The following is a 16,976-nucleotide window of genomic DNA, read 5'->3' on the forward strand; positions in this document are numbered from 1 at the left end:
ATAATCATAATCAACGTCTGTGAAACAGTAATCAAAGTTGAAGTGTTTACTCATTTTAATCGTATTAACGCATAATCACCGATGATTATCAAACTTAATCAACATTGTATTAAACTTAAGAAACAATGTACAACGATCTGTGATATATACCAGCATTAACTAATTAATACATACAACGTATATGACTAATCGTATACAAATATGTACTGAATAAATGACAGGTCTTATTCATCATATACAAAAATTCAATAATTATTGTAATACACGATCTGTATTTACAAGATGTTGATGTTGTTTTCATTTTTTTACCTTCACTCGCATAATCAGATAATTGATTTCTTTCGCTGAATTGATCATCCGAATGATAGAAATCGTCATCATCACATTCATTATAATCGAATGCTTCGTCGCCATATTGATCATCATCTTCTGTATCATCGCTACTGTAATCAAAAAAGTCCGACATCGATATTGATTGAAATCATTAATGGTATACTGCGTTGTTATCTTCAACCGTAAATGATGAACCATATACAAAAGTCGATTGACTGAAATCACGAATGCTATATTGGAAATCGTATCTTCAATTCCATATCTCCTTGAACGATAACTATGGAATATCCCTTAATTATAGGTAAATATTAATGGATAATATATTGATTATTAATTGTATTATATTAATTAAAAACTAGATTAAATATAAATTTACTTAAATACCCTAATAAAATGATTGGCTGATAAGTGTTCTCGCATTCTTAACCTTTTAGGCGTTCTCATTTGATCCTACTTCTATATATATATATATATATATATATATATATATATATATATATATATATATATATATATATATATATATATATATATATATATATATATATATATATATATATACTCCCTCCGTCCCAAAATAATTGTTCACCTTACTATTTTAGTTTGTCCCAAAATTATTGTCCACTACCAAAACTAGATATACATTTTTACCATGTTGCCCTTAACATTTAATAAAGTAAACTATAATAATTACAAATACATATTTCCCATTGGTTTTAAAAAAGGTCAAGGGAGTCATTTTACTAAAAAAACAAAACTAATTATTGTTTTTCTTAATTTGTGTGTTTTTTGTCTGTGGACAATAATTTTGAGACGGAGGAAGTATATATATATATATATATATATATATATATATATATATATATATATATATATATATATATATATATATATATATATATATATATAAACACACACGAATTGTTTCTTAATTCTTTAAAAATTTGTAAAATAACAAAGACAATGTCATTTTGGTATAGTTTCTTTAAGTATCAACATGCATTACAAAATGCATATTATGTAAAATCCTGAGTTTTTGAGACATTTTTAATATAAAGTTTAATAAAAGTTACTTCTTTTGGCATTTTCTGCTTTAAAAATGTTAGTGGCAAATTAGAATATGTTATGGGCGTTGCCTGTTTTAGAAACCATTTGTAAAACCGCTGACTGTATATCTTCTCAGGGTATATATAAATACACGGCGTCATCTTTCTTCTGTATCCAAAGCTTCAAAAAATCAAACTCAAGTCAAAAGCACACTCTCTCTGTCGCTCTCTATTTCCAAACCACTAGAAGCGGACACGTGTCAACCAAAATGGACACAAAAGTTGGTTCTATCAACGTCGTTGCCTCGCCGAATGCCGACGTCGGCTGTCTACCGTCACACGGAGTCGTTTCCTCCGTCCAGACATCCACCGTTCCAATCAGCTTCTCCGAGGCCACACTCGGCCGACACCTGGCTCGCCGGCTAGTTCAGATCGGTGTCTCTGATGTCTTCTCTGTTCCCGGCGACTTCAACCTCACTTTGCTTGACCACCTCATCACCGAGCCTGGACTCAACCTCGTTGGCTGCTGCAATGAGCTCAACGCAGGGTACGCCGCTGACGGATACGCTAGGTCTCGCGGCGTTGGAGCGTGCGTCGTTACTTTCACTGTCGGCGGACTTAGTGTGATCAACGCCATTGCCGGAGCTTACAGTGAGAATCTGCCGGTGATTTGTATTGTCGGTGGTCCGAATTCGAATGATTACGGTACTAACAGAATTCTTCATCACACGATCGGATTGCCGGATTTTAGCCAAGAGCATCGATGCTTTCAAACCATTACTTGCTTTCAGGTACTAACCTAGACATACTCTTCTGATTTTGTTGATCATTCAATTTCTCCGATCGTTTATGCGTCGCACTCAACTCCATTAACAAAGCATGATTACTTGAACAGACTGAACATAGATTCGCGTTACTTTTTATACTTACGTTTGAAAACCTAGAAATGTCCTTGATATGATTTGATTTCGTTGATCCATCACTTTCTATGAGTTTGTGTGCGTCGGATCTTTATAAATCAATCAGTAAGTTCCTAAGAACAAATGCATCATAGATTCATAGCGATTGGCGTCACTTCTACAAATTACAGTGTTCTTATCAATCTGATTATTATACGTTCTAAGATTGGTTGATCTATTGTAACATAGTTAACGATTCTGATTTTATGACTACTTTTGAATCTAGGCCGTGGTTAACGATTTGGAATACGCACACGAACTGATCGACACCGCCGTTTCCACCGCGTTAAAAGAAAGCAAGCCAGTTTACATCAGTATCAGCTGCAATCTACCTGCAATTCCTCATCCTACTTTTACCCATGACCCTGTTCCCTTTTGTCTCTCGCCAAAGTAAGTTCCACATCCTTCAAATCTCTACACACAACTCACCAATCATAATCACATTCAATTCAATTTTCAAATTCTCCGAATCATATAGGTTGAGTAATCACATGGGTTTAGAAGCAGCCATTGAAGCAGCAGCAGAGTTCTTAAACAAATCAGTAAAACCAGTAATGGTAGCGGGACCTAAACTTCGTGTAGCAAAAGCCAGCAACGCATTTGTTGAATTAGCAGACTCATGTGGGTATCCTGTAGCCGTGATGCCATCAGCGAAAGGGATGATCCCAGAACACCATCCTCATTTCATTGGAACATATTGGGGTGCTGTAAGCACTGCTTTTTGTGCAGAAATTGTCGAATCTTCTGATGCTTACTTATTTGCTGGACCTATATTCAACGACTACAGCTCTGTAGGCTATTCTCTTCTCCTCAAAAAAGACAAAGCCATAATCTTACAGCCTGATCGTGTAATAATTGGAAATGGCCCAACTTTCGGGTGCGTGTTGATGAAAGATTTCTTGTTAGGTTTGTCAAAGAGACTTAGGAAGAACACAACTGCATATGAGAACTATCATAGAATTTATGTTCCAGAAGGTCACCCTCTTAAATCTGCTCCGAAAGAGGCATTGAGGGTTAACGTTCTGTTTCAACACATACAGAATATGTTGTCAGGTGATACAGCTGTCATTGCTGAAACCGGTGATTCGTGGTTCAATTGTCAGAAGCTAAAGCTTCCAAAAGGATGCGGGTAAGTTTCAATTATCTATTATCTGCTATTTGCTATCTGTTATCTGGTTTTAAAGGTGAAATGATGATTTGATTTTGTAGGTATGAGTTCCAAATGCAATACGGGTCAATTGGGTGGTCGGTGGGAGCAACACTTGGGTACGCACAAGCGGCAACTGACAAACGAGTGATTGCGTGTATTGGAGACGGAAGCTTCCAAGTCACGGCTCAAGATATTTCAACAATGATTCGATGTGGCCAAAACACCATCATTTTCCTAATAAACAATGGCGGATACACCATTGAAGTCGAGATCCATGACGGGCCCTACAATGTCATCAAAAATTGGAATTACACTGGTTTAGTTGACGCGATCCATAATGGTGAGGGCAAGTGTTGGACTAGTAAGGTAAGTTGTTGGGCTTGGGTTGTTACAGATACTACAGATGGTATCAGAGCAGTAGTTTAATTGAAACTTGTTTTTGTAGGTGTTGTGTGAAGAAGAGCTTGTTGTGGCTATTGAGAAGGCGACCGGGGAGAAAAAGGATTGCTTGTGTTTTATTGAAGTGGTTGTGCACAAAGATGATACCAGCAAAGAGTTGCTCGAGTGGGGTTCCAGAGTCTCAGCTGCTAACAGCCGACCTCCGAACCCTCAGTAAAAAAAACCAAAACCAGATGAGGATTTGCTAGGGTTTTATGATGTATAAAGTATTGAATCTATAAACTTTTGTTGTTATTTTGATTGAGAAAGAATAACGATTTTTAGTTGTGTGATTTGGCGTAATTCGTGTTAAAATGGAGTTTTCAAAATCATGGTTGTGTTTTTGAGACGTGGAATGTGTCCAAATCGATTCTTTTGGTTGAAAATTGAGTTTGAAACGAGAAAGGCCCAACCGTTTCTTGAATTGGTGATTGTGAATTTTATGATTTGTCTTTTGAACTTTTTGAAAAGAAAGAGAAAGCAAGTAACACTTTATTCTCGTAAATGTTTTTTTTATTATTATTATTGGTAAGGGATAATAAAGATTCATATACATAAAGGTAAACACTAATTGCTTTCTTAAAACCTTAGATAATTTTTTTATTTTTTTTTCAAATCCCTTTGTTTTGTTATTACTAAATTTCCTAATAATGAAATATGCTTTTGTGGAACAAGATTACATATTAATAATAATATAATTATTGGAAAATTGATTATTAGTATGTACTATTAATTCTCAAAATGTTAGATTTTCTCTCTTTCTTATTTTCGCACGGAAGTACTTGCATTTCTTATTTTGCCACTGAAACTTCTACTTCTTCTTTTCTCGCACAAACCGTCATAGAATTTCTCATCGTTATCTTCTCTTCCTCAAACCTGGTTGCCGCCATTGTCCTCCAATTCGGTTCGTTTCTGTTTTCTTTATTTTTTTCCCTTTCTTCTTTACTCTTCCTTCCTCTTCGCTTCTTTGCGTTTCTATTTTGCCTTCGTGTCTCTCTTCCTCTGCTCTTCGCCGTCTCTGAAAGCGCCCCAATACTTCTCTTTTTTCCCTTTCCCTCTTATCCCTTTTGGTCGCCGCCTTGCCGCCCTCCTCCTCCAATACAATTTCGTTCGCTTTTCCTTATTTCCTCCTTCTTCCTTCTTTACTTTCCGTTGCTGCCTTCACGACACAAGTCACCCCCAAAGAAACCACCAAGATTACTTTATCAATATCTATACAATATTTGAATAGAATTAGAACTTATTGCAATTTAATTAAATTGTTTCAATAACTTCCTAAGGTCATATTTCCATAAGCCGAAGCATATGGACAAAAAAATGACAGCACATTTTTCATATATTACCACATTCTAGCAAGCACCCTGAACTGAAAAAAAAAAGTTACAAATGACTTAAAACCAATGAAAAAAAAAACAAAATTTAAAGGACTTAAAAGCCAATCATTCTTACCTATAATAGATTTGGAATCTCTATTCCATTTTTTAATCACAAAAAGAAATTAACAAAATACTATAGACAAAAAAGGAACATCCTCAAACACCATCAAATTTCTTAATCTCCATAGTATCCAACAAGTGATCAAGACGATCACTTCAAGACATTTCATTTTTTCATTTGTCAAATAATAATCATCTACCATTGATAACCATTCTCTCATGGAAATAGAGAACGAAAACACCACACCACTCCATCGAGCAACCAAACTCCAAATTGTTTTAGCCACCTCATAACGAAAAAACAAATGAGTGGAAGACTCCACACCCCTTGATAAATAGGGAAATAAGTGGATTGCAAGTCTAAACCTTTTTTAGAGAGGCTAAACCTAATAGGAGGCTTGTCTAAGGCCAAACGATAAATGAAAATGTTTACTTTTTTTGGAACCACCTTACACCACCTTGTAGCATAATCACCACCCACCAACAAAACCTCATCAATATGTTTCTTTGTAATATTAACCGAGAAGCATCCAACAGAATCAAAACTCCACCATAACGATCCAGAGTCGTAGAAACCACGACATCTCCCAAGACTAAAAGTAAATCACGTAACTGTTCGACTTGAATGCCCCCTCTAACCTCCCGCCTCCAATTCCAAACCCAACTCCCATCACGCCAACAGTCATAAACCCGAAAATCCAAAGTCGATCAAATCCACTCGAATCATCGTGAATGGGTTTAAGAAATCGCACCCATGAAACATCAATTTCATCTAGGAAGCGATATCGCCATTTTTGTAATAACACATGATTAAAAGTCGATAAACTACCAATCCCAAGACCACCATTCTCAAAGCTAGCAATAACTTGTTCCCATTTAATCCATTCCATTTTTCTATCAACGCTATATCAACCCCCAACAAATTGCTTCTCAACGACTCCAACTCCTTAATTACTCATTTTGATGCTTCAAAATTCGACATGTGATATATATATATATATATATATATATATATATATATATATATATATATATATATATATATATATATATATATATATATATATATATATATATATATATATATATATATATATATATATATATATATATATATATATATACTATCTAAAACCGATTTGGTTAAGGTAAATCTACCACAGACCAATAAACATTTGGATTTCCATGTTGACAATCGCGACTTTAATTTATCACTAATCGGTAAGCCAATGTAAGTTAATGGGAACCTTCCCGGTTTACACTCCACCAAGTTTGCAACGTTGGTAACCTCTTGATCATCCACACCAATACTAAAAAGACTCAGTTTATGCATATTCAACTTCAAGGCCGAAGCCAAATAAAGCGTTTCCAAAACATTAATAATATTATCAATCACATCTTGACTTCACTTTGAAACAAACACACCATCACCCGTATGTAATAAATGTGATACCCAGAATGCTTGCCTCTTGAGCCGAACTCCTTTAATCAACCTTGCGTACATACAGGGCCGGATTTGAGGGGCGCAAAGTGGGCAGCCGCTCAGGGCCCCAAAAAAATAGTGCCCGAGATTTAGTAGTATTGTTTATTTAATATTTATATAAATAATAGATCGTTCAAACAAAGACATAGTTTCTTTATGGTTCAAGTGTTAAGCGTGCTTCTAATTTTTTAAGATAATACAAACTACCCGAGCTCGAATCCCTTCAGGTGGTGCCTTTTTAATTGTGTTAAACTTTCTTTGTGTGCCTCCACTAAATTCTCCTGCCTTTTTTATTTTTATTTTTTTTGAATTTACTAAGAACAAAATTCTTCAAGTAATATTTTATTTTTCTCTGTGTGCCTCCACTAAATTCTCATGCCTTTTTATCTCTCTCTCTTTCTCTCTCTTTTTTCTTTTCGCATCCACTAAGAACAAAATTGCAAGATCCTTCAAGTAATACTTTATTAAAGTATTAAGTAATTTTTTAAAAGATTAATTACGAGTTTTAGAACACTATGCACCCATTTGTTTCACTGATTTATAATGACTTCCAAAAAGAAAAATGATAGTAACGGCTTTTAGTTATCAATACAGAATCATTGAACGGTTAATGGAGAATAGTAGATTTTTGTCACATTTTACTAATGACCAAACTAACCTTTAAAATCTTCGTTTAATTAAAAAAAAAACATTTTTAATGAAAATATAGTATAAAATATCCGGTCCAGAACAACTAGTCGGTACTTATTAAAATACCATGATTTTGCTGTTTTTATTGTTATAAAGTTTATCTTTGTTTTAAAAAAACAGTTTATATAATTTAATTCGTTCCACGTTAAGACCAAAGGGTCTTTTTTCTCAGCTTGTCCAGGGTATTTCAATTTTCATGACTGACCCTGCCTCCATAGCATCTTCCAAATCAATATGCATCTTCCAGATCAATATGCATCCCTTTCACAGCTAAAATAAATAAGAAAGGTGATAATGGATCTCCCTGACACATACCACAAAATATTGAGAATTCTACCGTAGGAATACCATTGGCCAACATCGAAGCTCCAACTGAATAAAGACAAGCATTAATCCATCCACACAATCTAAGACCAAAACCACAAGCCCCGATAACATGATCGAGATATTCCTAGGTTAATGAATCATATGCCTTTTCAAAGTCTATTTTGAAAATCATAAGCTTTTTCCTTTTCTTTTTACACCATGCTACGATCTCACTCAACATCAACGTCCCATCTAAAAATTGTTGACATTTATAGGCCATCTATTCCTTACTAACCAACACACCAACCACTTTAGTTATACGAATTTGATAATACTTTTACAATAATCATATATTGCACAACTATCAATGATATTGTTTCTAAGTCTAACACAGATAACGAATTTTAAACCTTAAGAATTAAGGTTATAAATGAGGGGTTACAACCGCTAGGAATTACACCGATACTAAAAATGTAACGTCTAAAAAATTAGAGTAAAATTTTTCGTTTTCAAAAGAAAAATCCATATGCCCCAAAGTTACCAAAACATTTTTTACAAATCATAATAAGTCAAAACATCGAATCAAAGTATCAGTCGACATAAACTACCGGATGTTGTGTATAATCACACATTCGCCTTTCCCTGCTCATCAAAAGTACATGAAACATTGAAATCCAAACTGTAAGCCAAAGCTTAGTGAGCTTTCCAAAATACCTCACGTCATAAACAAATACATATACAATACAAGCATGCATACAAGGTTTGTTGGTCCTTGACCTCAACCCAACCACACTGGGTTTATTGGTTTATATCACGGAGTAGTAACATCTCAACCTAATCATCCAGGGTTTGTTTGCACGTGGCCTCAACCTAACAATCGAGGTTTGTTGCCACATGGCCTTAACCTTACCACATCGGGTTTGTTGGCCCATGGCCTCAACCCAACCACACATATGTTGACATATATATAAACAATTAACACATAGAACAATCACAACAATCCTACACCTCAAGATACATAACTCAATAAATGGGTCGGCTTTGGTGCCTTCGAACCATTGGCATAGTGAGAGAAATCACCTTTCAAACCGAACACAAAACTGAAATAAGTCTCGAACCCGAATACCGGCTCTACCCATCACCAATTATGCAATTCATAATACAACCTTAACTAACACTAAATTATCCAAAATACCCTTAGGTCAACATTGGTCAAACTCAATAAATCAGCCGAGTCAACCCAGTCGAGTCAATCCAACCGAGTTGCCTCACTCTGGTACGCGGGGCATACTTCAAACTTACGCGGAGCATTCTCGAATGCGACCAAAACAGTCAGGGGCCTAACCACATACGCGTGGCGTACCGCATGGTACACCCAACATACATAGCTGAATGTTCTTAACTCATTAGAGGCTTAATGTATAAGCCTTTTTCGACCAAACTATAGATCCAAGTCTCAAATGTTGTCCTTGACCATAAATTTTCCAACTTTATGGTCTTGCATGGCCCTAGTGTGCTTAATCACTAAAACCCTAACATCTTAATCCATTAAGACAATCATACCCATGCATGGGTATTGAAAAGCCCCCCCCCCCCCCCCCCCCCCAATAATATCGAATGGCCATAACGTCTTCGTTCTAACTTTGATTTCGACGTTCTTTATATCCGTGAAAAGGTATTGAAAAGCCCCTCAATGATATCTAGATATCTTGGACTAAGAACTCCTCGAACAAAAATCCATTTTTTATGCAAGAAACCGACCTATGACTTTTCCCACTCTACCCTTCGACCCAATGCACAATCTAAAGGATTTAGGTCTCATAACCTTCATTGCCTTCTTCACAAAGGTCTAAACATGGCCTCCTTAAGGCCCAAGCCCTTAGACAATCGACTTCCGGCCCACGACCTTGAATCAGAGAATGACCCAGAACAGGGTGTTACAACTTCCCCCCACTTAAATTAGATTTCATCCTCGAAATCATTTCTTACTACCTCTTTTGCCGAACCGAACAATCCTGATTGCACTCCCTCAATCCCAAAGATGATCGAGAAAAATCATCTCACTCCAATAACCATCCACCCTTACTATTGTCAAACCCAAAATAGCGGAAATCACTAGCCCTAACAACGAATGAACCTCAACTTTGCTCTATGCCCACGAGTGACCAACCGCTACGCCTAAAACTGAAAACCCTGATTAATGTCTGACTCCCAGGAAGGCAAAACCACTTCAAACCATTTCACAATGACTCAACTTCATATCCCGAACCACACAAACCTATCCGTCCTGAACAAATTTACGGATACCCTGATCAATGTCTAACTCCCAGCGTACTAGGTTCAACTCTAATATCACCTCTTGCCTAATACACCCAACGTACACCATGTATACCCAACGTACTAGGCTCAACCTAAAAACCCTCCAATTTCGAATGACCATAACTTCTTTGTTCTAACTACGATTTTGACGTTTTTTTATATCCACGAAAAGTTATTGAAAACCCTGACTCCCAGGAAGGCAAAACCACTTCAAACCATTTCACAATGACTCAACTTCATATCCCGAACTGCACAAACCTATCCGTCCTGAACAAACTTACGGATACCCTGATTAATGTCTAACTCCCAGCGTACTAGGTTCAACTCCGATATCACCTCTTGCCTAGTACACCAAACGTACACCATGTACGCCCAACGTACTAGGATCAACCTAAAAACCCTCCAATTTCGAATGACCATAACTTCTTTGTTCTAACTCCGATTTTGACGTTTTTTATATCCACGAAAAGTTATTGAATAATATCTAAATATCTTGGACTAAGAACTCCTCGAACAAAAATCCATTTTGCATGCAAGAAACCGACCTCTGATTTTTCCCACTCTACCATTCGGCCCAATGCACAATCTAAAGGATTTAGGTCTCATAACCTTCATTGCTTTCTTCCAAAAGGTCTAAACCTTGCCTCCTTAAGGCCCAAGCCTTTACACAATCGACTTCTGACCTACGACCCTGAATCACAGAATAACCCGGAACAGGGTGTTACAAAAAGACTAGTCATAAATGCAAGCCACATGGATTATTTTATACTCAATGCAAGTCAAAAGTTTCCCCATTTAATAATGGGATATCTCCAGAAAACTCCCGATATTTTGGGCAAATTTTTAATAAAGTCCTAAATTTTATTTTTTGAATAAAAAAGTCATGAATTTTTCACCTTTTGAATAGAAAAACCCAAGAAACCGGCTAATTTATTCACTTTAGTCTTTTTTGACCTGTTCAACAAGTCATGGGACAAAATTGTTAATTTTTCGAAAATAAAGGGACTTTTTTGCAAATTTCGTCAAAAATTTTATATAATGTATAAACATATTTTTACATATCTATATCTATTTTTACGTATTTTTGTATTTTTTATATTTTTATAAGTATATATTTATGTATTTTTATGTATTTTAAATGTATAAACGTATTTTTTTTACTTATTTATATGTATTTTTAACCTTTTTACATATTTTTTTTTATGTATTTTTATGTTTTATTCTTTATATATTATGTATTTATATGTATTTTGATATATTTTTATGTATTTATGTATTTTTAAAGTTTTTATATAGATGTTTATGTGTTTTAAGTGTATAAACGTATTTTTTACGTATTTATATCTATTTTTAAGTATTTTACATATCTTTTATGTATTATGTATTTATATATTTTTTTAAAGTTTTTTATATAGATGTTTTTGTATATTTATGTATTTTAAATGTATAAACGTATTGTTTTAAGTATTTATATGTATTTTTTAAGTACATTACATATATTTTTTTTTTTGTGTTTTTATGTGTTTTTTTTATGTATTATGTATTTATATATATTTTTGGGTATTTATGTATTTTTTAGTTTTCTTATATAGATGTTTATGTATTTTTATGTACATTAAATGTTAAAGTGTATTATTTTTACGTAAAAAATATATAAACACGTAAAAATAATACAATTAAATATTTAATATACATAAAAATACATAAAAATCTATATAAGAAAACTAAAAGAATACATAAATACGCAAAAATACATATAAATACATAATACATAAAAAAACACAAAAAATAAGTAAAATATTAAAAAAAATACATATAAATACGTAAAACAATACGTCTATACATTTAAAATACATAAATATACAAAAACATCTATATAAAACACTTAAATGAATACATAAATACTTAATACATAAAAAATATGTAAAATACTAAAAAAATAGATGTAAATACGTAAAAAAATATGCTTATACATTTAAAATACATAAACATCTATATAAAAAGCTTAAAAAAATACATAAATACGTAAAAATACATAATACATATAAATACATAATACATATAAATACATAATACATAAAAAATTACACATAAAAATACATAAAAAAAATATGTAAAATTGTTTAAAATACATATAAATAAGTAAAAAAAAAATACGTTTATACATTTAAAATACATAAAAATACTTAAATATATACATATAAAAACTTAATAAATACACAAATACGTAAAATTTGATATAGATATGTAAAAAAAATATGTTTGTACATTATATAAAATTTTTGACGAAATCTGCAAAAAAGTCACGTTATTTTCGAAAAATTAACAATTTGGTCCCATGACCTGCTGAACAGGTCAAAAAAGGCTAAAGTGAATAAATTAGCAGGTTTTTTGGGCTTTTCTATTCAAAAGGTGAAAAAGTCAGGACTTTTTTATTCAAAAAATAAACTTTAGGACTTTATTAAAATTTGCCCAAAATATTGGGACTTTTCTAGAAATATCCCTTTAATAATCTAAAGTATTCTTTACACTTTAGAGACATAAGGGACAAAAGAGGAAGGTTGGCAAACATCTTCATGCTTGAATAAAATATTTGATCATGTCCTTTTAAAAGGAAGACAAAAAGTTAGACTAATTTTTTTAACCAAAAACTTAACTAACTAGTAAGTCCATAATTTACCAAAATGTCCAAAACTTTATTAAATCATGCTATATGATATAATAACATAGGGAATATGACTTATTAAGGTAATTAACTTTTCGGTATGTTCACATCTGGGTAACTATCTTTTTTTTGTACACATATAGGTAACAAACTTGTTGGAAGTGTTCACATATGACCACTCTGATGTAATAGCCCGGAATTCCAGGTATTGTTATATTTATGATTTTGGGTGTTTTAAGAGGGGACTCGGCGAGTTGGAGCCTAGACTCGCCGAGTAGGATCGCGGATCTGGTCGCGGGTTCGCGACTGGACTCGACGAGTCTGGATATGGACTCGGCGAGTCTGCGCTGTTTAGCGAAAACCCTAACCGTTCAGGTTTGGGACGTATATGAGGGACCTTATGGCCGTCATTGTTCACCCTAGCCCTCTGAGAGAAACCCTAATTCGATTGTGAGTATCTGGAGCAAGGTAGAAGACCATTGTTGATTTTGGAAGTATTGTCTTGCAAGGAAGAGGAGGCTTGGTTAAGGGAACAACAAGAGAAGCCACGTTCTGAGGATTGGGGACACAGAGAGCACGTTATTCAGGTAATATTTTGAGTTGCATTCTTCTATGTTGATGTGTATATGGATTTAGGGTTTATTGAACCCTTTTGTGGCTAGATTGAATGTTACCTTAGTCCCCCAAACGATTGGAACCTTGTATTGGGATCCTTGGAAGTCCAGAATGTCCCATGCCTGAGCATTTCGGAAATCAATGGAGGTTTTGGATTGGAATCCTTATGCCTTAGGTCAAAATGTAAATTATGAGTCATGGGGTGTATTATGAGCACCGAAATGAGGACCTTACGTGACGAATCAGTCTAGGAAGGCCAGACCTATGAATGGTCGGAGCAGTTCTGACCTTAGAAAGCAGTTTGAGCGGTTGCATGGCATGGACTCGCCGAGTCCGATGAACAGACTCGGCGAGTAGCTTGAAGATTAACTGGGACTCGTCGAGTTGTTCTTCAGACTCGGCGAGTTGAGTCGGGGTGGCCCCGTAATTCTTCCAGGAGAAACTCGTCGAGTCAAGGAGGATACTCGACGAGTAGAAAGGGAATCTTAGAGGATTGGTGAGGACGTCTAGACTCGCCGAGTCGCCCTAGCACTCGCCGAGTCAAGTCAAGTTGACCGTTGACCAGAGTTGACCTATGTTTGACTTCTTAGGGATAGTCAAACTTAGAAGATAAAAGTGTTAATAAGAGATGTATGATGTTATAGGGAGATTGTAGCTCGGCGGATCGAGTACGAGTGACTTCGGGATTTGCTAGCTTCGACATTCACGAGGTGAGTCTTCTCACTATACTGTACCCGGAAGGGTTTGACTGTGTGACCGGAAGGTCAGATATGATATGTGATATATGTGTTTTATGTGATAAGTTAATTGTTATATGTGCTATGTATGATATGTTTGATATGGGCCGGAAGGCATTATGTTATGGGCCGGAAGGTGAATATGTTATGGGCCGGAAGGCGTTGTGTTGAGGACCGTAAGGTTGGCGTGGGTAGGACCGGAAGGTTTACCCAGCAGGGACGGAAGTCCCCTGAGACACATGGACCGGAAGGTCAGGGCCTGGAAAGGCGTATGTGCGTAAGTTGTATTTTGGGGAACTCACTAAGCATTTATGCTTACAGTTGTTATGTATGTGTTTCAGGTACTAGCGAGGACCGTGGGAAGGCGCCGGCGTGATCTGTACACACTGAAAGATGTTTTGTGATCTTGGGATTTAGATGATTTGTATTTTGACATGACACTTGAAAGGTTTATGCCTTGTTTTGAATAAAAATACTATATTTTGAAATGAAAAATTTGTTTGAAAATTTACGGTGTTACATCTGACCTGCTATAGCAGGTTAAATCCTAGATGTGAACGCTTTCAACAAATTTGTTACCTAGATGTGTACAAAAAAAAATAGTTACCCAAATACGAACAAAACGAAAAGTAAAAATTAAATTACACGAATGGTCCCTGTAGTTTAGGAGAATTTGTGTTTTTTTGTCCCTAACTTATTTTTTTTTAACTTGGATGGTACCTATTGTTTACTTTTGTTGCACGTTTGGTCTCTGTCTTTCCTAAAAATACTATTGTGCGCTTATTAATTTATTTTTTAATTAATTTTCTTATTTATGTATTTATTTTTTACATATTTAAAATTGTAATAGACCCCACATATTTGTATCTCTCATCGGATGATCCCTACTGTTTATTTTTTAATTAATTTATTTTTTTAACTCGGATAGTCTTTACTGTTTAATTCTGTTACGATCTTGGTCTTTGTCTTATCTAAAAAGACTATTGTGCCCTTATTAATTAATTTTCTTGTGTATGTACTTATGCTTTCTATATTTAAGTAAATTTAATAGACCCCACATATCGGTATCTCCTCACCATCCCATCTCTCTACCTTCTCAACTTCTATTTATTTTCCATCTTTAGTGATATTGACGTCTTCGTCATCCCTTCTTTTTTCGGTCATTTAACTCCGTCGAATCAACACCACAACCTACTAAAGATGAAGAAACAGTAGGTTATGGTGCTGCTTCGCTAGAGTTGAAGTACCAAAAAATGAAGGATGGTGAAGACGTCGATATTACTAAAGATAGAAAAGAAACAGAAGTTGGGGACGATGAGAGATGGGATGGTGACCGGTAAGACTCAATTTAAAGTTCTCAAATCTGGTTTCAAGTTTACGGTGAGGAGATACACATATGTGGGGTATATTAATTTTTTTAAATATATAAAAAATAAATACATAAATAAGAAAATTAATTAAAAAATAAATAATAAGGGCAAAATAGTCTTTCTAGGTAAGACAGGGACCAAAACCATAACAAAATATACAGTACGGACCATCCGAGTTAAAAAAATAAATTAATTAAAAAATAAACAGTAGGGTTCATCCGAGGAGAGATACAAATATGTGGGGTCTATTAATTTTTTTAAATATATAAAAAATAAATATATAAATAAGAAAATTAATTAAAAATTAAATTAATAAGGGCATAATAGTCTTTTTAAGAAAGACAGTGACCAAACGCGCAACAAAAATAAACAATATGGACCAACCAAGTTAAAAAGAAAAAAGTTAGGGACCAAACACACAAATTCTCCCAAACCACAAGGACCATTCGTGTAATTTAATTTTTACTTTTCGTTTTTTTCATATTTGGGTAATTATTTTTTTTGTACACATCTAGGTAACAAACTTGTTGAAAACGTTCACATCTAGGATTTAACCTGCTATAGCAGGTCATAATGGTCATATGTGAACACTTCCAATAAGTTTGTTACCTAGATGTGTAAAAAAAAAATAATTACCTAGATATGAACATTCCAAAAAATTAATTACTTTAACAAGTCATATTTCCATAAATAACATACTACTACATAACATACGAATTGGTTCGTGCAGATAGAAACCACAACGGAAATACAACATGCTAAAAATTGTTAAAACGCACAGTTCCACCATGTTATTTCCTTTGCTTATATCTTGGGCCCTTTTGAGTTTTGAAAAAGAAAAAAGAAAAAAAAATGTCAACAATAATTCAAGGGGTTATCATGGGATGAACGAGGAAAGTCCCCATTTTGGATTTTTATAAATATGTTCGCGAAAAGTGTTTTGGCCAACGGTATTCTTCATGTTAGATATCATATATGCATTATTTTTTTTCCTTTATTTTTTTCTTTCTTTTCTTTTTACTATATAATATATAACATTAACTAATTTTCTCTTATAATTAACAAATACATGCTTTAAATTTAAATAATAATCGGTTTAATTTTGATGTCATTTCATACCACCATAAGATGGCCTAGATGTTTTTTAAAAAACTTATGTTAGTTTCTTGAAATGATGCATGTTTTTAGTTAGTCCAAAATAATTACAAAACTACACTATTTTTCATTGATCATATATTCTTCTTTAATATAAAAAATGTTTTTATTCTCAAATATTTTATCTTAACTTTTTTAATTGTAATTCATTTTTGGTAGATGAACTTGCTATTGGCGATGCCGGTTTTAAAAACCACTTGTAAAACCAAGACAGGCGACTGTATTTCTTGGGCCCCACGCTTCTCTGGGTATATATAAATACACGGAGTCGTCA

The 16,976-nt window shown here is 34.2% G+C and overlaps 1 protein-coding gene across 1 annotated transcript; it reads left to right on the top strand.

Moving 5' to 3' along the window:
- Nucleotides 1-1,539: 1,539 nt before the first annotated feature.
- LOC111898603 (pyruvate decarboxylase 1) lies at nt 1,540-4,229 on the top strand. The gene is made up of 5 exons (XM_023894498.3): nt 1,540-2,170; nt 2,565-2,728; nt 2,817-3,467; nt 3,548-3,854; nt 3,934-4,229. Exons 1-5 carry the CDS (start codon nt 1,649-1,651, stop codon nt 4,102-4,104), a joined length of 1,815 nt encoding a protein of 604 aa, XP_023750266.1. The 5' UTR covers nt 1,540-1,648; the 3' UTR covers nt 4,105-4,229.
- Nucleotides 4,230-16,976: the final 12,747 nt, after the last annotated feature.

This window comes from Lactuca sativa, chromosome 2 (assembly GCF_002870075.4).
Source record: "Lactuca sativa cultivar Salinas chromosome 2, Lsat_Salinas_v11, whole genome shotgun sequence".
NCBI classification, from domain to species: domain Eukaryota; kingdom Viridiplantae; phylum Streptophyta; class Magnoliopsida; order Asterales; family Asteraceae; genus Lactuca; species Lactuca sativa.

Excerpts from the sequence above, each read along its gene's own strand:
- LOC111898603 (XM_023894498.3), top strand. The coding sequence starts at position 1,649 with ATGGACACAAAAGTTGGTTCTATCAACGTCGTTGCCTCGCCGAATGCC. Across the intron at positions 2,171-2,564 it reads AAACCATTACTTGCTTTCAG|GCCGTGGTTAACGATTTGGA; the intron begins GTACTAACCTAG and ends TTTTGAATCTAG. Across the intron at positions 3,855-3,933 it reads GCAAGTGTTGGACTAGTAAG|GTGTTGTGTGAAGAAGAGCT; the intron begins GTAAGTTGTTGG and ends TTGTTTTTGTAG.